This window comes from Notamacropus eugenii, chromosome 3, assembly GCF_028372415.1.
Source record: "Notamacropus eugenii isolate mMacEug1 chromosome 3, mMacEug1.pri_v2, whole genome shotgun sequence".
NCBI classification, from domain to species: Eukaryota; Metazoa; Chordata; class Mammalia; order Diprotodontia; family Macropodidae; genus Notamacropus; species Notamacropus eugenii.
The window spans coordinates 182,466,349-182,488,788 of NC_092874.1; the positions used below are offsets into that span (position 1 = coordinate 182,466,349).

General features: G+C 34.6%; 1 protein-coding gene across 14 annotated transcripts in view; it reads left to right on the top strand.

Annotated features, from left to right (window-relative positions):
* The window catches only part of SOX5 (SRY-box transcription factor 5), a 1,296,482-nt gene extending 1,277,296 nt beyond the window's left edge, over positions 1 to 19,186 (top strand). For all 14 annotated transcript variants that reach the window (XM_072653487.1, XM_072653486.1, XM_072653490.1 and 11 more), the window contains 2 exons: positions 12,421 to 12,637; positions 14,308 to 19,186. In XM_072653487.1, coding sequence (XP_072509588.1) covers positions 12,421 to 12,637; positions 14,308 to 14,611 — 521 coding nt within the window. In that variant the 3' untranslated portion in view covers positions 14,612 to 19,186. The remainder of the gene's footprint in view (positions 1 to 12,420; positions 12,638 to 14,307) is intronic.
* Positions 19,187 to 22,440: the final 3,254 nt, after the last annotated feature.

Genomic DNA, 22,440 nt, shown 5'->3' on the forward strand with positions numbered 1-22,440 from the left:
CTTGATGATAGACTTTATGCTAAAATTTGAGCAGTGAGAAGAAAATTGCTTGCATAATTGATTTAGTTCTCCACCAGTTTCATACCAGTGATGTACGTATGTAAAGAGCACTATTATTTCTTTCTAACCTTGAGCATATTTGTGGAATTTGTTTTTAAATCAAACACCTTTTTGGCCTTTGCAGCTTTCAGTGTCACATGGAAAGAATACAAACAAAAGCTACATTCACACATGTGTACAGAAAGAAATAGAAAATCCACCATTTTTAAAGGAAGCTGTTTAAGTTAAGATTTCAGTTGAAGTCCCAAGAAAACAAGAAAGAAGATTTTCCACTTCCTTCCTCTTGCCTCCATGCCCTTTCTATTCCTGCCATCAAGGTCATCGTAAAATACTCAACATGAACAAGTTAAACAAATATATTTCAGTCTTCTAAAAGTTCCTCATGAAAACAGAGAATAATCGTTATACTATACTAGTAAATTACTATTTGGAAAACAAATAGCCAGTGATTAATGTCTCTCAAGGCCGCAAAGAAATAGGTATTACATGTAGTAAGTATATAAAGAGAGGGTCCTTACAGAGACTTCTAGTTGAGGAAGGAATCTGATGCCAATATGGTTGCCATTAAATATCAATTTTTAAGCCACGCTCTTAAGTAAGGTTCCATGCAACAGACATTGAACAAATGCTTTTGCCCTTTGTAAATTTATAGTCTCTGTCTCTGCATCTGAGTTTGGGGGAGGGGGGATTTACATGTGTATGTAAAATATTTTGTGGTCTTTTACAAAATTCTTCTTTCTATATAAAAACATTGTGGTTCATTTAAAAAATAGATTTATAGAACAACACATTGAGTGATTAGAAATACAAATTAACACATTTTGAATATATGTGTATATATTTATGTATACACATATATGTGTATGAGTATATATAAGTATGTATATATATGCCCTATTTCCAATTCTTTTCATTGTATGTTTTTTTTTTTAAATTAAAACAGCTTTTTGTTGAATTAGAAATTATAAGTAACGGAGGGAATATAGGACTCGAGAAAACCAGAGGTCCCAATTTTTTTTAAAGAGAATAGATTATGTAGATTATAGGCAAGTTAACTTGAGTTCAATTTCTGCTAAAACTCTAAAAGATCTAGAATAGAAAATTGAGTGAGGATCACAAAGAGCCAGCACGGCTTCATCAAGAACAATTCATTGTATTCTAATTTCATTTCCTTTTTTAATAGTTAACAGATTTTAAATATAACATATCTATTTTAGCAAAGCATTTGACAAAATCCCTCATTCTTTTCCTATGGAAAATATGAAGAGATATGGAATAGAAAATATACATATATATGGATCCATAATTGGCTGAATGACCAGAGCCAAAAAGTAGTCATTAATGTTTTAATGTCAGCTTGGAAAGAGGCAGCCAATGGAAGGCTCTATGGGGAATATGTGGCTGACCCTCTGTTGCTTGGATAAAGGAAAAGATGGAAAGCTTGCCAAGTATGCAGTCAACATAAAGCTGGAAGGGGTATCTAAGAGAATATATAACAGAATCATTATTTAAAGAAATCCTTTAATGTTAATAAGGACAAATGTGCAGTCTTATACCTTCGTTCATAAAACCAGCTTCACAAGTACCACTGGAGGAAACATTAAGATAATGCTTTGTTTGGGAGTTTAGTGGGCTGCAAGATCGAGTCACCAGTGCTTTCCGGAAGTTAAAGAGAGGAATAGTTTCCAGGCCTTGGGAGGTCCCTAAGATCCAAGGTATTATTCTCTGATAAGACTATTTCTGAAATATTATCTTCAGTTTGGGGCACTAAATTTTAGGAAGGGCTATTAAATTGTAAAGCATCCACAGGTAAGCAGTCAAGACTGCAAAGTGCCTCAAAGTCATAGTAAATGAGGATGAAATCATTTTGGGCTGCTTCCTCAAGAATAGGAGACTTGTTATGAGCTTGAATGATAAACGTTTTCCAGTATTTGAAAGGCATTCATATTGAAGAGAAATTACACTGTCTATGCTTGACTCAGGACAAAATTAGAGAAATGGCTGGAAGCTGCAAAGAGTACAATTTAAGCTTGCTCTAAGGTAAAACTTGGTAGCAACTGGAGATGTCTAATCAATTGATGATGGCCTCTCTCTCACTGGAGGGTTTCCAGCAAAGGCTGGATAATATCAGTTGTGTTACAGAGTGGATTCCTTATTGAAGTATAGGCTGTACTTGGTGACATCTGAGATTGTATGATAATTAGAGTAAGTGGTATTCCAGTGTTAATGAAACAAAATGATATTTTGTGAAATATTCCAAAATCCCTAAATGAACCAAGAAAGATAACATTATTTTTTTTTTTTAAAAATAGAGCATACTATAGTTACAGTAGTATGGTTTAGTTATGGCAGGTACCCTTTCATAGAGTAACAAAAGGATATTGCCTAAACTTAGTAGTTTTTGAGGGTAAATTAGAGAGATACCATTTCTGTAGAAAGCAGATAAACTAAGGGGCTCTGTGGAGGGGATGGCCTCAATATTGAGCCCTAAGTAAATAAGTCATCTATTGAAATCTACAAGATTATTCTGAGTGAGTGGCCCATTTCATACAGAAAGTACAAAGAGAGCTTGATTGTTTTGGATAACAACCTCTGACAGCACGCTGCTAATTCATTCTGCTTAAAACAGGCGCTTGAGCTGGGTTGACATTTTACGTGGTCTCTGGGGATCCTAGTTGACATTTTAAAGGGCTTCTAAGCATTTTATAATACCCTAAAATCTGGTTTTAATAAGCCATTCTGCTGAAATTGTTAACATAAGGAATCACCTTTTACTGTTTGGCACTAGATCAGGGGGATACAGGGACATCTTTTTTTGATTAGATATACAGTAGTTGGAGTAAAATGTGCAAATTCATTACAGACCCCATAGAGGTGACAGACAGTGTAGTTCAGTCCAAGCTCTTCCTTGTTTTGTTTTCAGCTTTAGAAGGAAAAGGGAGCTCTTTAAGACAATGTGAGATGTTTCCTTTATTTTGAACATCAAACATTATTTTCTGGTTTGAACCTTCTCCCTTTGCAATCAAGAGAAATACCTGAATGTCCTCCTTGACAAACATATTTCAAAGGTCTCCTTTTGATTGCAAAAGACCAATCTTTTGAAATCAGCAGGTCCCTCTTAACTGGCCCAGGGTGAGTAACTAGAGACTCCCAGATCAAGTAGGCATTTTCATCTCTTTGTGAGGTATCTAAAATGGTTTTTTCACCATCCATTCTTGGTTTGTTTGGAGGGAATTGTACCATAGCTTTGTGCAGGGGTCACAGGAATTTTGTTTCCACTGAAAATAGCTGGGAATCGGTCAATATTTTTCAAAGGATATTTAGAAAATATGAAGTATGATATGACTAAAAAAATAGAAATATGACTTATCCAGCTATATATATGTGTATATTACATATATACATATATATTTAGTTAGCAGAAATTTATCCCATTATAGTACATAATTTTGAAAATGTCTACATTTATTTCACAGTTATATTTAAAGTACTTTGGAACTAGTCATACCCATAAAAATTTCCAGGAATCATTTGGTGGCACCAAGCCATGTTGTCAATGTGATTGGTTACCAAGACTAGATCCTAGAATGTCAAAGAGGTGATAAAATTTGTAGTTGTCATTACCAAGTAACTGTTATTTTGTTCTCCTATTTTCTCCCATATAGAAATTACATCTAAATGTATAGCAACATGCTTCCTGGGATGTTACAATGGTGCCTGGCATTGTTTGAATCATTTCTCTCTTCAATAACTGATACTGAAAATGTTTTTTTGTTGTTCTAAAACTTTATGTGATTTTATTTTTCTTTATAAATGAAGTTCATAATTGGAAGCTAGCAATTTGTTTGTTATTTATGCCATCACCTCTCTCCAAAGGGTATTTTGCAGATTTTAATTTATTGACCAATAACGCAAAGATTCAAATATCTTACAATATTCTTATGGGGCAGAGGAAAAAAAGAGATTTTGAATATTTTTTGTAGGTGGCTAAACTGAGCTACACATTTCAGAGATTGCCTGATGGTTAGACAATAAATATTTAGAAACTTCCCTAAGTATAGTATGGTATTTAAAATCACCAGTAACTATAGTGTTGTTATCATTTTCCACGTATGTAAGAAAGAATGAGCTCTTTCCTCTTTGGAAAGCTTTAGTGTCAAGGTATGTAATTGCCATCTTTTACCCCCAAAGACTCAACCTTTCTTTTATGTTCCTCACTTCCTAAATATACTAGTAATCTTTAATCAGCATTTGCAAAAGCAGCAAACTTCATTGTAAAAATGCCTAGTGACTCATTTTTGAAGCCAAGAATTATATGCAGTGGATATAGAAAGATTACCGAATTGGGAGTCAGAAGAAAGGTTCTTCTTCGAGCTTCTACTATTTAGTAGTCATTTCCTTAGGAAAGTCACAATTTCTCAAAGCCGGTTTCATCATCTGTAAAATGGGGATTACAAGACCTTCCCTGCCCAACTCACAAGCTCACTATGAGGATCTAATGAAATCTGGTAGAAATAATAGCTAGTAGGTTATGATTACAAATCTATTTGCATTATAATGATTATTTTCCACAGTACACTTTTCCTTATTTATACTTTACTCTGTCTTAATTAGTTGTATGGCCTTGCAGTTTTTTAGTTATTGGAATAATACTGTCTTGAGCTTCCAGTCATGTAGTTTTCTACAAGGATGATACATTGAAGTAATATATTTGTGAAGACTACTTTTATGGATTAATCTGCAAATACATACCATCAAAGTAATCCAATAAGTTTCCAGTATCATGTAAATAACACAGAAAAAATCTACGTAATTGGTTAGAATGATTTGGCTTGTTATATGCACAGACTAAGGAACTCTACTCTGATAGTAAAAAATTTAGGGAAAAAAATCTACTTTCTGGTTATTTAGTGTTAAAAACATCAAAAGATGACTTTTTCTATTTGATATCTGTTATAAAAATAATATTGAAATACCTATCACAATGATAATCAGCCTTTATATTTTTATAAGTATTGGGCTTCTGAAGAAAAACACATTTCTTTACAATATGACAAATGCTATTTTTAACAAGAAAAATCAAAGGAAAGAACATGCTGAAATGATGATACTTGCCTTTGAAGCTTTCTTAAAGAACTCAGAATAAAACATTTAGTACCAGTATATTCTAATAGAGTAAACACAGACCAGACTTTCAGAAAATCTTGAATTGTTGTCACAGTATCAACATTGTCTTTTGAAAAACAATCGTTTCACGTGTATAAAGTGGAGATAATCATACCATGTGAGCCATTCATAAGAATATACATCCAATCCAGAATAGAAATTAACATAAGAGGCATTTACTACTGCTAATAATTCAGTTCAATTCAACAAGTATTCATTGTGCACCTACTATGCTACTGAAAATATATTAGGGATGCAAGGACCAAAAAAAAAAAAAAAGGAAAAAATTCTCTGCACTTAAGGAATTTATATTCCATTAACATGGATATATAGAGAAATAGATATAGCTAAATATAAGGTACACATAGGACAAATAGAAAATAATTAATTTTGAAGGAGTATGAAAAAAGCACTAACCATTGGAGAAGTCATTAAAGGCCTCCTGTAGGATTTGATCCTTGATCTGATGGAAAATAGCTTGTGCAGAAGGACAGTCAGGAAACAATATTATGTGTGGGAAAGCAAGGAGGCCAGTGTGGCTGAAAAACACAGTGTGTGAGATGGAGTAAAGTAAAATAATAATCAATAGAAAATAATTACTGCATCATTCTTGTGAGAGTAAACACAAAAAGTAGATGAATTTGGAAACTATGAAATTAGAAATATAATTGAATATGAAACATTCCATAGAACATAACTAATAATAATACCTCAGTGTTTTAGGTTCCTAAAACTTTCTTTATAACAACCCAGGGAGGCAGATAGTACCAACATTATTACTCTTGTTTTTGCATTCAAGGATGCTAAAGTTAGGGAGGTTTAACTGATTTTCCCATGATCACACAGCTAGTATCAGAGCCAGATCTTGGAACACAACCCTGATTTCAGGTCAAGAAGTTCTGTAATCTCCATATTTAATTTTTGAACTTCTAATTTCTTTATAAATTCTTTAATTTCTTTCTGGATGACTTTTTGGAAGTCATGTCTATTGTTTTAGCGAAGAATTTTTTCAATATGTACTCTGAATTAAAAATACCAAAAATACCAAAGCAAATATCAAACATACTCATATTTATAATGGATATTATAATTTTTTTTGTCATGCCATGTCATGACTGAGATATGCATGGGACACCGTATAAATAGTATGAATTTTGTTTGCTAGCTTCTCATTTTAGAGCCACATGCCATAGGCTAATACTGTACAAAGAAATGTCTTCATTTGAAAATTGGACTGTCAACTTCTCTAATTGGGTTCTCCACCAAGAACGAGAACTTGGAATTTCTGTATCAGATACTTAGGCATTAAAAATCCTAAGAAATATTGGATCTAGTCTAACTTTACAAAAAACTAGAACTATGAGAAGATGAATTTGTACGGGAGAAACTTCTGCCCTAATAGCCCTTTGTATCTCTGCAAGAGGGAGAGAGATTTCGTTATCTGTTCTCTAGAACCATCAATGGTTTTTGAATTATTAAAGCTTCCCTTTAGTTATCTTTTCATTTTCATTGTTGTAGTTATCATGTATATATTCTTATAGTTATTTTGTACTCCAAGTTCATACAAGTCTTCCTATTTTGAGTTTAAAAACCCCCCACAGTTTTGAATTATTTAGCTATGTGTCATAACCAAGCCTCTCTGCAACATCTGTTTTTCTTGAAGTGAATAAACATTCTTGTAATGCAGGTTCTGCCTTCATTAAGTAAGAATAAAACCAAGGATTTACTTTTAAGATTTAAATTTGACAGAAAAGTTTTAGCATATCCCAAGGAAAACCAAACTAATAGGGAATGCAGTGGAAACACAGTAAGTTATTTCTTTCACACCCAAAGCCTGATTTTTCTATAGGTGGGGTATGATTTCTTTTAGTTTCAGTGGCTGTGAGCGGGTTGTTTACATTCATGTCTGAACTATAGTTAACAGTTCTATAGGACAGCAAAGTTGTTATATGATAATTATTTTAATAATGTTTTCATCATGTTCACCTTAGGAGGGAACAGAACTTAAACCCGAATTTTGACTTTTATAGCAGTCAGTTAACTAACATTTATTAAGCACCTCCAGTAACGTTTTACTGCACCAACATGCTGTTTTCATATACCAGGTTTTGGGGTTTTTTTAGCCATTCCCAAACTGATGATTCCTTACTTTGCTTCCCGTTCTTTTTACTACAAAGAATACTCCACAGATTATTTTTTCCCCTAACCATTTTTCTTGGTTTGTGTGTGTGTGTGTGTGTGTGTGTGTGTGTGTGTGTGCGTGTGTGTGTGTGTGTAGGGTATTATCAGGAGGATTTATGAGATGGATCCAATATTGAACCAAATTTGTATAAAACCTTACAGTTACAACATTTCAAAAAACTAGGATCCTTGCACAAAAAAATTGCAAACCAAGTATACCTATTCCAAAAGTATTCCGTAGATTGGTATCCGTGTAGTACTAGCTTTGAAAATGATCATAAGAACATTGTTTTTTGTCCTCATCTGGAGAATACTCCATTACTGAGCTAAGATAATGAGACTTTAAGAGTTTAGTAGTAGATATCCAGATAATATCACCTGACCAGCAGGATTCATATTGCATATACTTGTAGCAATAGATACATGAAATTGAAAAGTATGCTATTTAACAGTTACTTCAGTTTTTAACTGTAAAAAGAATGAAATAAATTCATCCTGTTTTAGGTATAGGCTTTCATGCTGTAAGACTGGGTTTTATGAAGTTGTTTTTCTAAATCAGAACCATGGACATCTGAAAATGTACATAACACATGAGTATCTATGCATTTTATATACATATACATATATGTACATATATGTATATAAAATGCATATATATATATATATATATATATATATATATATTTCTGACATGAAATTATAGTAAAGAGGTACTTTCTTTTCCCCCCATGGTTTCAGACCATATTACCTATACTAAATGTACCCATTTACAAACAGGCATCTTGGAAAGATGGCTATTAACAATACAATGTGAAGTTACCTATCACTTGAGATAAGCAGAATAAACAAGCTTTATGAACTTTGCTTTGATGACTCTGGAAGCCAAAGCAAAGCAACAGTATTAGTTCCTAGGTGGGCTGGGCTATTCTTCTGTTCATTCGGTTTATCTCCTCCAAGCTAATATACCTAATGGTTTGAAAATACCCTAAATGGTTTTTTCAAATTTGTGCAGGGCTACACTAATCACTTGTAGAGAGGTATGCCTATCTGCAAATGAGCTGATTTCCCCATATGAGCTATAATAGAAACATAATAGTATCAGCAGAATCAAGGAAAATAACTTGCATGGAGAATTTACTGAAATGATTTAACAACAAAAAATAAAAAACTCCCAAAATCCAAATTGGAACTGAATTGGAAGAAAAGTGGCAGGGAGAGGGTGTGTGTGGGGGGGTGAAAATAATTTTTGATTGATCTAGCTAGCTTATCTATGAACTTAGCAGGGGCACCTGGGAACTGGGGTCTGTCTTCCAGAGATGAGAACTCCTGCTGCTGCCACCTGGAGGGAGTTTCCTCATTTGGGAGTTCCTCATGTTCATGACATCACAGGTGCAGTCTCTATCTCTTATTATATGCTAACTCAAGTTGAAATTTTACTTTAAAATTATTAAAAAACGATTAAAGTTATGTATCTAGAGAAGGAAATGGCAAACCACTCCATTGTCTTTGACAAGAAAACCCCAAATGGGGTCATAGTCGCCCATGATTGAAAAATGACCAAACTCAGAATACACACACATGTCATCAGCATGTTATTTCTCTCATTTTTAATTTAGCCATGGTTGTATAATAAATATATTAGTTATTTATTGCATATAATATACATTTATTGTTATATATTTATAATAGTAAATTGATATGATACAGAAATATTATATATAATATATTTATTATAAATATATTAGTAATGTCTATAATTATTTGTAAATGAGTGAATATTTAAATAGAATTTTTCATGTAGACATAATCCAGTACTCAGATTTGTGATCTCATGATTTTCCTGTTGTTAAGTCACAACTTGTCCATGTCTGCCTGATCTATGCACTGTCCCTTCATTAAGAGGCACTTTTTTCATTGATTCATGGGTTACTACAACCAAAGAATTAACCAACAAGTGGCCAGACTACTGATGAGAAGCTTCCCTATCACCAGCAAGATGGCGACCTATTGCTGGTTGCTTACTGAAAGTATTCCTAGCACCATTGACTTTTCCAAAGCTTGTACTTCTCATAACTCACAGAAACATGTCCATGCCATTATGAGATATAGGAGCAGAACTTTGGGAAAGAAAGTAGGCATATTTAATTGAAATGATGGTATGTATATATAACTTTTAGGTGGCAATATGACATATTCTGTATATCTGACGGCTTGAACCTAGACTTACACCTTACATACCTACCCCCCCCTCACATACTCTGATCCAGTACCACTGACCTTTTTGTTGTTCCTGGAACAGATTATATCTCTAGACTTCAAGCATTTTCGCTGCCGATTCTTACTGCCTGGAAAACTTTCCCTCCTCATCTCTTACTCTTGGCTATCTTCAACTACCAGCTCAAATCTAGTTTCTTCTGGAAGCCTTTCCTAAGCTCTCCTAATTTTAGTGCCTTCCTTCTGTTGTTTTTCATATTTATCCTACATATAACTTGTTTGTACATAATGTGTACATGCTCTGTCCATCCTCCATTGAATGTGAACTCATAGAGGGCAGGAACTGTCTTTTTCCTTTCTTTGTAACTTCAGTATTTAGCACAGTATTGGAACTTGTTATTGTTCAGTCATTTTCAGTTATATCCAACCCTCCATGACCCTCTTTGAGGTTTTGGTTCCCCAACTGAGCACCTTGATAGGACAATGGATAGAGCATGATCCTGGAGTCAGGAAGGTCTGAATTCAAATCCAGTCTCAGATATTTACTACCTGTGGTGACCCTGGGCAAGTCACTTAACCCTGTTTGCCTCAGTTTCCTCATCTGTAAAATGAATGGAGAAGGAAATGGCAAACCACTCCAGTATGTTTGCCAAGAAAACCCCAGATAGGGTCACAGAGAGTCAGACATGACTAAGAAATGAATGAACAACAGACATAGCTAGCAAGAAATGTATATGAGAAAAATCTACAGATATTAAGTGGGCTCATTATGATATGACTCTCAAAAACACTAATGCTATCTCTTTTTTGGACCAAATTTGTGTTTTTGTTGGTACTGGGAATTCCAGTGGTGAACTCCCTTCGATGCACATCAGCCCACTGTGCAATGTAAAGACAGATTAGAAAGTTGCCCAAGGTTGGAATCCAGAGCTTCCTGACTTTGAAGCAAACTACCACAATAAGCTTCTTCTCTAAAGTTCGTTTAATGCTAATTTGGGCTACGTTATTTGAACAAGAAGGCACAGAATGACGGAGATGATTGTTCTGCTTTGGTCAAATCACATCTAGAGTTCTAGGTGCCACTTTTTCAAAGGTGCTTTAACAAGACTGGAACATATCCAAAGAAGTATAAGCCTGTTGGCTAGGGAACTTAAAACGGACTCATGGAGTTTAAAGAAACAACAGTATTTTTTTTTGTACAACATAAGTGCTTAATGAATATTTAGTGAATTTTTGTTTTTCGGTAAGACCACACAATAAAAGTACCCTATCCTTATAAGCTGGCACAGCATGTTCTTCCCTATGCAACATGTCACGTGGACTTTGGAACATGTGCAGATATTCTGTGAATGTTTTCTGTTTACTGTGTGGCAAAGAGGGACCTTTTGATTGGCTGCTAGACCAAAATTCAGGGAGCATACAAAAGACAATAACCAGCCATATCAACCCCCCTCTCTCCTTAGCTGCATTTAAGTAAGGAGGACAAAATACTATAATCCTCTGGGTAGGGAAAGAAGCCTTTATCTCCTTTCTTCTTGGGCTGTGATTAATCAAAAGGCATCTCTCTGATCAACAGTAATTTTACAGGAACTAGTCATAGCATACCTACACATGCTCCAAAGTCCACATGGTGAATTACACAAGGCAGAGCAACTGCACATGCCCATGAGGACTGGGCTTTCACTGGCCACCATCTCATTACATTTGGATTGCATTTGGAGTGTTTCCCTTTGAAAAGAGAAATCTTAAAAGAGATAATATGTCCCCATTCAAATATCTGAATGATTAACATGTGAAGATGTATTCTTTGTAGCTCTAGAGAGCAGAGCTAGAACCAACGGGTAACAGATTTTAGTTCAACTTGAAGGAAAATTTCCTAAAAGTTAGAATTGCCTAAAAACATAATAGGCAACTTCATGATGATAAAGACTTCTGTCTCTGAGATGCTAAGAGATATCCATTACAGACTTATCTGACATTTCTTATCTTCATGTCTCTATGCTTTCCCTAAGTGGACGACTCATTTCCCAACATTTTCTGCAATTTTCTACCTCCTTTCTTTTGCTTAGACTATTCCTTATATCTTGAATGTCTTTTTTCTTGCACCTTTTTTCCCCCTTACCATCTAAATCTTACCTGTTCTTCAAGATCCAATATAAATTTCCCTCATAATGTCTTGCATTATTATCCAGGGTAAAAAGTGATGTGTCCTTCCTCTAAATCTGTTTGATACCCTTATATATCACATTCTACTTTGTGTTTTATTTATTTGGGTACATACCACTTCTTTCCTCATTAGAATGGAAGCTTTGTGAAAGCAGGGATCACATTTTATTCCTCCTCGTATCCTTCTTCTTGTCTAATAAAGCCAATAAATTGGCTATCATAATTGAAGGAAGGAATAACTAGTTCTTTGGACTCTTATTTAATCAAAGCACATGATCAAGCATAAGGATTTTTACATTATATCAGAATTTAGTGTTAAAGTGAAGAATTATGTGTTATAGGAGCACATCAGAGTTTTAATATTTTGCTAGAAAATTTGATTACTGATATAAAATAAGCAAAAATAGAACTATGAATTAAGTATCATCACATCTGTAGCATCCCACAAACTGGGCCAAAGTCTATCTTCTTAAAATATTTTTTCATTTTATATCTATAAGTGAAACTCATTTATTAATATCCTAATTTTGACCAAGATTGTAGCTCCAGGCTTACTTATTTTTCTGAATGCCTTTCCTTTTTAGGATGTTTTCAGATGACCAAGTTAGAATGCTAACTCTGCTTTTTTTGTAGGTTCTCGCTGGAAAGCAATGACAAACCTAGAAAAACAGCCATACTATGAAGAACAGGCTCGACTTAGCAAGCAGCACCTGGAAAAATACCCCGACTATAAGTATAAGCCCAGGCCAAAGCGAACCTGCCTTGTAGATGGAAAAAAATTGAGGATTGGTGAATATAAAGCAATTATGCGGAACAGACGTCAAGAGATGAGGCAATATTTTAATGTTGGGTATGGGCCGTTCATTGTTTTTTCTTCTAAATTGGGGAAAAACCCTTGTATTTGGTACGGTTAGTGATATGCCAAACTCACATGATTACTAGCAACGTACCATTTTAACATGAGTATGCAGAAAACCTAAGTACAAGGGTATTTGAAAACTGCCAACCAAGTCCCCTAGAGACAGTGAAAATTATGAAAATGATAATGGGCTACATGGAATAATGGATAGGGAGCTAATCTTGAAGTCAGGCATACCTGAGTTCAAGTGCTGCTTCTGGCATATACTGGCTATGTGACCCTGGACAAGACTTTTAATTTCTTATGGCTTTCAACAATACTGCATTGCTGGTAATGTGCAATCCTGGATACTTAAGGAAGTTTCCTCATCTGGGACCTTTCTATATCAATGGAATTATAGGTCCAGTCCTTAATCCTAATAATAATTATAATAGCAAACATTTGTGTAGCACTTCAAAATTATCAAAGTATTCATTTATTAAAAGAAATTAATACATATAAAAAGTCATCAAATTGTTTAAATGCTGAAGTTTGACTGGCATTAACTTACTTAATATTCTAAAAACAAGATCTTGAACTAAAATATTTTAAATTTGTAAAAAAACAAGGACAAACCACTAGATCTATAAATCAGATTCTAAATTTAGTAATTTCTTTGGTTCACTAAATCAGATTCTGTTACTTCTATTCTTTAATAAGACTGAATAATGATCATTCTTGAAAGAAGTTGAGGTCAGTGTGCCATGAAGCTGCTTTCAGGCATAAGGAAACACTTGACTAGGTGAAAAGTGAATGTTTAGATGAAAAAAAGGAAATCGTAAACTGTAACATATGATTCAAAGCAAATATGTATGTAGTCTTTCAGAATCTTTGTGTTTAGCATAAGGATTATATTCAAGGAGCAGGGAAGCAGTGGGACAGGGAAAACTTCCATTCTTAGTTGATGATGTTCATATTCGGAGATTCCAACTCCGGCTCATATGCTAAGGCTTTTGAGTCTAGACAAAAAGAATGTTGACACTACAATGTGTTGTCTATAACAGTACAAGTATAATAGAATATACCGTCTCATATGGTATGGAAATAGCAAGTGCATTTGTTTAAAACTGAGGCTTTAAGGACACTCCAACTTCTTAAAACAATAAATCCTAGGTCTACCATGGCTGGAATTCAACATAGAACAAATATTTTTACATCTTTCCTATACTCCTCCACTTTTGAACAAGGTTCTCCTTACTGCCTCCAACACTGTGAAGAAGAACAGAGCTTAATGTTTCCCATTTCCAGAAAAATGCCATACATGTAAAATAGTTGTGCGTAAATGATTGAATAAGTCAAGGGTAAGCAGCTGATTATTACCTACCCTTGGTGTAAATCTCCTTGTCTCTCTCATTACAGTTGCCCCCAGACTCTAATGTAGATAGCTACATTGTTTCAGTCTTAATTTGGGGTTCTTTCCACTTCCCCTTTAACCACATTTGTCAATTAGAATTGTGGATTTTATCTATAAGAGGGCATATGATAGGTACAATAAGGTTGGCTATTGAAAGTCAGTTTCTTGATGTCAGACACCAGTGACCACAATGTTGTTAGTCTGAGACGGGTAAGTTTACCACAGCTCCTGAAGTGCCCAAATTCTCTTTTTATATTTCCAAATATAGGCAACAAGCACAGATCCCAATTGCTACTGCTGGTGTTGTATATCCTGGAGCAATTGCCATGGCAGGAATGCCCTCCCCTCATCTGCCGTCAGAGCATTCGAGTGTATCCAGCAGCCCAGAGCCTGGGATGCCGGTGATCCAAAGCACTTATGGTGTAAAGGGAGAGGAGCCACATATCAAGGAAGAGATACAGGCTGACGATATTAATGGAGAAATCTACGATGAGTACGATGAAGAAGAGGATGACCCAGATGTGGACTATGGGAGTGACAGTGAAAACCATATTGCTGGGCAAGCCAACTGATAAGAGTCAAACCATTGTTGTGACCCTAGAGGACCTAAAGAAGCCCCAGCTGGTTCATCCTTACCAGTGGCCAAGCACATTAACTTTCTCATACACTGACTGTTATTTTAACTGTTAGTCTTAACTAGTTGGGACATCAGCTGACTAATAGACCTCAGCCTGCATCAAAAGGCTTTGGAAGGAGAAAAAATAAAACAGCAACAATGTCAACAACAAGAGATTGAAATAAGCTATGGGTAAAATAATGCCAGTAATTCAGCTGCTATATCCAAGCACTGAAGTCTTACCCGTCAACTCTTTTTTTTTTTTAAATAAACTTTATGGCTGTTTGTTCTACAATGTTCTAGAAATTCTCACTCAGGTACACAGTGCCAACAAGTGGCTTGTGAATGTGTTTTGTTGTTTTGTGCTACAGTTTAAAAAAATAATAATTTTTTTTTGTTTTTGTTTTGGTAATGCACCTGACAGAAAAAAAAAGAAAGATAAACTTCTCTTTACTCCCTTCCACTGTCTCCATCTCTATACCTTTGCATATTTTAGGGGTGGAAGTATATGAAAGGGGAAGAGGGAAAGAGAGCCTGTTTTTTTTTTTTTAATTTTTATTTTTCTGCCATCTGACACCCAATAGGCAATTATTTTCTTCATTGAGGACTTGGTTCATCTATTGCACACCACACTGCATCTTTGAGCAAGTGCCAAATTTGTACTGAAGTGTTGAACTAATTCATTTTTTTTTGTTTTCTGTTCTTTCTCAGTTAGGACAGTGTTATGTCTTAGACAATCCCTTAAAGAACCTAATATACCAGCAGCTGGTGAGATTTGATTTTTTTTTTTTTTTTGGAAACTGTAGGTGCCGTTCTCAGGTGAAAAGAGAGAGAGAGAGAGAAAGAGAGACATAAAAAAAAATTTAGAGAAAAATATTTTCTGACCTTGGATTTTTGTGTGTATGTGTGTATGTTTATGGTACTAATAAGAATAATATTGGACCATTGTGAGTAAAACCCACATCTGGGGATGAAATCCCACATCCTCTAAGTGACTGGTCTGGAAGTAACTTTGACCTTTAATTTGCACTTCAAATGACAACTTAACTTAATCAAGTATGGGGCTCAGAAATTATGTTTTTAAACTTCTAATATTATCTTCATTGGATGGATCTGGTGGTCCTATTTAACAGAAGCGTGCATGTATAACACGGAAGCCACTAACAATACACAACCTGTTTGCAGATGCCTTTTCCCTTTGATGATTCGTTTCACTAACCTTTGGCTATTTGAGGGTTTTGTTTTGTTTCGTTTTTCTTAAGATCCTTTGGCCTGTATGATTATGCTTCGCATTGAGTAAGTCTGACCTTTTGGCAGAAATCGAGTAAGCATTTTTCTTCAACATTCCATTCTGTTCTAACCAGGAATTGGATCTAGTGATTTTTATAAGGTGTTGTGTTGTGTTAATTTTCCCTCCATTTTTCTTTGTGATGAGATAGAGTCTCTTTGTATTTCATGATGGTGGAAATAAGAAATATTTTCACATAGTAGACAGCAGGATTCATTTAAAAAGCAACTACAGCCAAAGTCAATTGATAATATCTGAGCTCAAGCCACCATTGTCTGCTGAACTTGCCTTTGCTAAAAACTTCTGAAGACATTCTCCTAAGGCAGGGTGTGTGCCCATAGAGAGACAACAGGTGATGACTGTTTTATTTTATTTTTTTGCTTGCCAAAGGGCCACTGAAGTTGTGAGGCCTTTGCAAATAAATGCATACTTTCCAAGGAAATTGCCAACAATGGTCATGAAACAGGACAATACCAACCAGTAATTTGGATGTGCGATGTTATTCACTCCATCTTGTACTCAACCCCGCCACTCCCTGACCTCTATACTCCCACCCCCACCAATTTGGATTTATACCTCTGAATAGGAACAAAACATCCTTTTCATTTTTTCTCTCTCTCAAAAGACTTGCTCTGGGGTTCTGCTTGGAGGAGCTATTCATATCCTGCATGTCAGAGATTTTGTTCCCTTTGTTTTTTCTGTTTGTATTTGATGACTGTATATTTCAGTTGAACTGCCTCTTCTTGCTAGTGTTGTGATGATGATGAAAATAATGGTCAGCTGTTCCCAGATTAGTAAATTATGTATAATTTATTTTATTTCCCCTATTCTATTTTATTCTATTCTGAATTGGAAATGCAGCCAACAAAGCTGTTAAGATATTTAAAACTAATTTCCCTTCTCCAACTTTTTACATATATAGTACAAAAAACTATATATATATATAAATATATAAAATATATATACGAAAAATCTCACTTATCCCAACATCTTTTTTCCCTCCCTTTTAAAAAATTTTGGCCTCAGCAATGTCAAGTTCTGATGTTTATTATGAAGGAGTGAATTAATGGGAGTGTTGTGTTCAATCTTAATTAACTTCTGCTCTCTCATCACTCATTTTAGTTATTTAATTACCACAGTCATCTAGAGCCAATTTTTTGTTTTGTTTTGTTTCTTTTTTTTTAAGCACTCTGTTTGCATAAGGAAAAAACTAGACACTTGTTTTTATATCATTATTAAGTACAATGTGAAAACAGATTTTTAAAAATTTGTTCCCTGTCTTTGTGAACAAATTATTTCTGACTTATGTGGGTTCACCTTTCACGTTTGCTGGATGCTTATTTTTCCACCATGTTAGAAATATGCTTTGTTTTAATTTTGTGACTTTGGGCTACAAGAAAATACTTTGTTTTAGCTCCAGGTAGGTGCCACCAAGGCATTCATGGTTAGAGCCAATTGTGACACCCTTGTGAATAAATGACAAAACTTTTTTTTTTTCCCCAAGGGAGAAGGCCACATCCTCTACTCTGGGTTGTTGTTCATTGTGAACTTTAACAAAACTTTAATTTTAAACCCAGACATAAATTTTATCAAATCCGATGTGTGCCAGAAAGACTGAGCAAGTGTGGTTCGGAATATAAAGCAAGCCAGCAACTCTTTATCATATTTCTCACCTCTGCCATTTGACTTACTAGATGGCACTGTGTGTTCCAACTTTCCCTTATTATTTAAAAGAATCACACTAATTTATAAAATGATTTCAAGTTTATAGGTTACTCCGTTAACTCATTGCCTTTTCTACATTTGATTGGTTGACAATACGTAATGTCATAAAGCCTTATTTTTCTCCTTGCATTTGTTTGTACTCCATGATAGACAAGCTGGAGGAAAAGAAGGTAGTTTTCATCTAAAACAGACAGCAAAGGTATTAGTCTATATCTTGGTTAATCTGGCATCTCTGTTCTCGGTCCCTTTCACTATTCCTCTTGTGTCCACACACACTCTTCCCTATGGCAACAGTTCAGTGTAATACATTTGGTGAATATCTAAGAGACAAGCACTGGAGAAAGTGGATTAAAGTTGCTTATATTTAAGCTGTCAATAATTTGGCTGGTTACCTCAATGGAATGAAATATAAATCTTTTCTCAATACATTCATGCCTTAAGTTAGTCAAATAAATTTTTAAGTACATTTAGCATCTGTGTTTAACAGCAATGCAATCAGGCCCAGAAAGAACACTACCTAAATTAGTTTGGTAACCAAATCATCGTGCAACAAATAAATATGTCCTTTTTCATGACATAAATTTAAAGATTTGGTTTATGCACAGAATTTTTCTTAAATCATTATTAGAAAGTAAATTGTCTTTAACTTTTTTATATTCCACTTTCACAAGTTTGTTTTTTTTTTCTAATCCAAAGACATGAGCAGTTATTTGTCCCTGAGGAAGCCTCTCATATCACATTTTAAATAACAAAAATCGTTACACTTTCACCCATTCTACTAGGTGGATTGTCCACTTTTAACTAATTACATACTGTATTCACATGAGTAGATTTATGAAATATTGGTCTACCAAGTTACTGGCAAAAAGTACAGTTTTGCAAGAAAAAAGAAGTCCACTTAAAGTGGATTCAAGTAGCTCCTTGTCTTATAGGGCATGGGTATGTGTTTAGCTTGGCTTCTAGAGTATTTACGTTTAAAATTTTTCTTCTGTCAGTTTCCTAAACTGAAGATGATGTCATGTTGGGTTTTCTACTGATTGATTTCTATCCTCCCCGATGTTTCTGTCACTGGTTCACTAAAACAGTATTTATATAGCTCCATTGGCTCTAAAGCTCTTAGTCCTTCTTACAGTCTGAATTTTACAAGTGAAAAGGAAAAAAGAGAGAGAGACAATCAAATGCCTGGAGCTTAAAACAAAGTATGTGCAACCTACCATCTCACTTGAAATTTAATAAGAAAAATAATTATGTAAATATAACATAGAGTTATAGATTTATATTTTGTTCATAACACATAGTGTAATATAAGTTGTATATTTTCATGTTTTTGGTTTTATGTTATCATTCATGCCACAATAAAAAGAAAATCGGAGTTTCTGTACTCTTAAAAAAAAGATGTGGGTTGCCACCATTCTGTTTTTGTTTGTTTTGTTTTTGTTTTTTTTTTTTTTGCATTCCCCTTTTTTTCAGTATTATTGCCCTAAAAGGCACCAATAAAAACAGCAAATGTGTTCTTTACCTATTACGCTGTGTTTCTTTTTCCCAATTCTTATTACAGAACTGTGATCTTTAGTCATATTGTCAAAAACGAAACAGGGAATGTTCATTTCTTTTTTGGTTTTCAATGTAAATAATCATTGTTATTGATTCTCAAACACTAAAAATACGGTGACTGAGGGGACATGATTGTTTGTGATGGTATGTGGATACAGCAACTTATCACTTAAAACTAATCACTTTCATATTTGCATTTTAAAATGTGAATAGGGAAACAGGCAGTTCTGTTTTAGTAAGATCAGGTTGAAAGAACTTAGTATAAAGCTTAGTTCTTTAAATGGAAAATGACTATTTTCTGAGAGATTTCATATTGATATTTTGGTTTTGATCTGAAAACTGAGTGCTTAATTCTTAGAACTAGACAATATTATTAGAAGTACAGCCAAATCCCATTGCAAAGCATCTCACTATGTCACAAATCTTGATTATACTGTTGAATCAAGTAATGACTCTTTTTTTTTTGCTCTGCCAGTTCTTGTGCATCTCTCATTTCTTACAACTTGTATAGTGTTCACCATGGTTTTTATCTTGATTTCTTGATATGGATTGTATTCTGTTCAGTTCCCACAAACATTAATTAAGTGCCTACCCTGCCTTGACTCAAGTTCAGATCCTCATCAACCTTCAGATGGACTACTGTAATAGCCTATTAACTGGTCTTGTCCCATTTCAATTCATTCTTTATACTACTGCTCATGTAATCTTCCTAACACACTGTTCAATGAAAATGACTCCCCTCCTCAAAAACTTAGTTATGGCACACAAAATCCCAAGTCTATCGTGATCTGCAACCAACCCACCATTCAGGTTTCATCTCAAACACTCAAAAGTCCAATTAAACTAAATTACTCAGTGTCCCACATGCATGCCCTCAGCTTCCTTCAAGGATCAGCTCAGATGCTGCCCCCTCCAGGAAGTCTTTCATGATTCCAACTCTTTGTTAATTCTGTCTTCCTCAAATTTTCATGTGTATATTTGACTTTTTTCATATTATATTCCACTCAGTAGAATGCAAGCTCTTTCAGAGCATACTGTTTTTGTTTTTTAGCTCTCTACTTCCATTACATAGCAAAATGCCTTACACAGAGTAGGCACTTGATAAATATTTGCTGAATTAAATTTAAAGTATTAGTGACAAGGCTTCTGAGTAGTCTGTAAGACTTTGGCCTCTTTTATTTCTCAGACATAATTCATATGTTTGACTCCATTTTTTTCTTTACCATTTCCCTTATGCTATCCTTTATCTTGAAGTTGTTGACTACCAAAAGTATATACTGACTTGCTTTGGAGGATCTAGTTCATTATAGAATTTTTCTACCTCTTCATCTTCTGCAACAGATTCTGATACCTAAGGGTTATTGTGCAGATCAAATGAGATCAAACAAGTAATGAAAACCTTAAAGCACTAGGTAAATTCTATTACGATTATAATTGTTATCAGCTGAAGTTACCTTCCTGGTTAGCTTTTTGCTTTTGCTAATCTTTAGCGTGGCAAGATAAGTTGACCAGACATTTCATGAAATGACTTTTAAAAGTATCTTTAGGCATATGATGAGGACAACTTTGCCAAATCTATTGCTTCTCCGGAGAGAACCTGAAATCCACTCTTCCATTCAGCTATAAATTCCTTTTGCTTTGTGGTGTCATTTATCATGAGAAGATCAATATTGATGTGGGGCAGTGCTTGTAGTAGCATATCAATTTATTGGTTATTGGACAATAGCCTCATCTTGAGAGTATTTTCAGTTAAATTAATTTTTAATAGACTAAGCACTGTGTGATTCTTGGCATTCCATGTGACCTTTCTACTGCTATCCTAGAACTTTTCTAGTAGAAAAGAAGTGTAATGTGGATGGAACATGGTATATATTTTACTATTTGTGGAAAATAGTCCTGGAGTATCCATAATTAATAGGATTTAGAACTTGTTAAATGGCTGTACCAAAAGCAGAGTCATTAACAATTCAATATCAACTTAGATGGTCTTTGATGGAGTGGCCCAAGGAGTGCTTGGCCAGTGCTGTTCATCATGTTTATAAATGACTTATATAAAGGCAGACATCACACCAAATTTGCAGAAGATGCAAAAGAGAGATGATGAAAAAAAACAGATAGTTGTAGCAAAAAAAAAATCTCAGCATATTGGAACATTGGTTCAGATAAAAAAGATAAAATTTTAAAAGAGAAATATAAAATCTTACAAGCAGGTTAAAAATTAGTTTCACAAGCACAAGAGAGGAAAGATATAACTAGACAGCAATAAGTCTGAAAAAAAAGATGAGAGGACCAGAAATACTTTGTATTTGCTTTGGTTTTTATGTTTTATTTTATTTATTTTTATCCTCAACTTTGTATTTACTTTGTATATATTTTGTATTTTCTTATCTGTGGACATGTTCCCCTTTTTCAAGTAGAATGTAAGCTCCTTGAGGGTAGGGACCCGTTAATTTTTGCCTTTTGTATACTCAGCACCTAGAGTACAGTGCCTGACACATTATAGGTGCTTAATAAAGTCTTGTTGACTTTAAAAAAAAAGGCCTGGAGCTTTAGTGTGCTGCAAGTTCAACGTTGAGTCAGCAGTATAAGAAATCAAAAGCACTCTTAGACTGCTTTAGAAGAGGTATAGTGTGCAAGAATAACAAGGCAATAGCGATGATGCACTAGTCAGATTCCATCTGGAGTACCGTATTGAGTTCTGGTCATTTAGGGGCACTGTTTAGCTAAAGAGCTTCCAGAAGACAGCAACCTGGTTGGTCATGAGATGATGTCATGTTTTCAGCACATAGCACAGGCTGAAGAATCTGAATATATGTAACCTAGAGAAGACTTAAGTGGTATATGATAGCTGTCTTCAAGTATTTGAAAGACCACAATATGGGGAAAAAATATTTTTGACATTATTAACCATCCCCTCTCTTCTTTGACACTTTCTCCTCCCTTGGTTTTTGTGACACTATTCTTTCCTGGTGTTCTCCCTCTCTATCTGATTGATTCTCCATAGTGACCTTTACAGGATCATCATTAGAGTTGTGTTCTGTAAGCATCGATGTGCCCAGAGTTCTAATTTCGGTGCCTTCTGTAGTGTCTCTAGAAACTTTCTCTTAGTGATCCCCTTAGCTCACTGATTCATCATCTCTCTATAGATGTGTGAAATCTCTGTACTCTAGCCCTCTCCTGACATCCAGTACTGTGGATTTCTTGACTGCTGGGCTTCT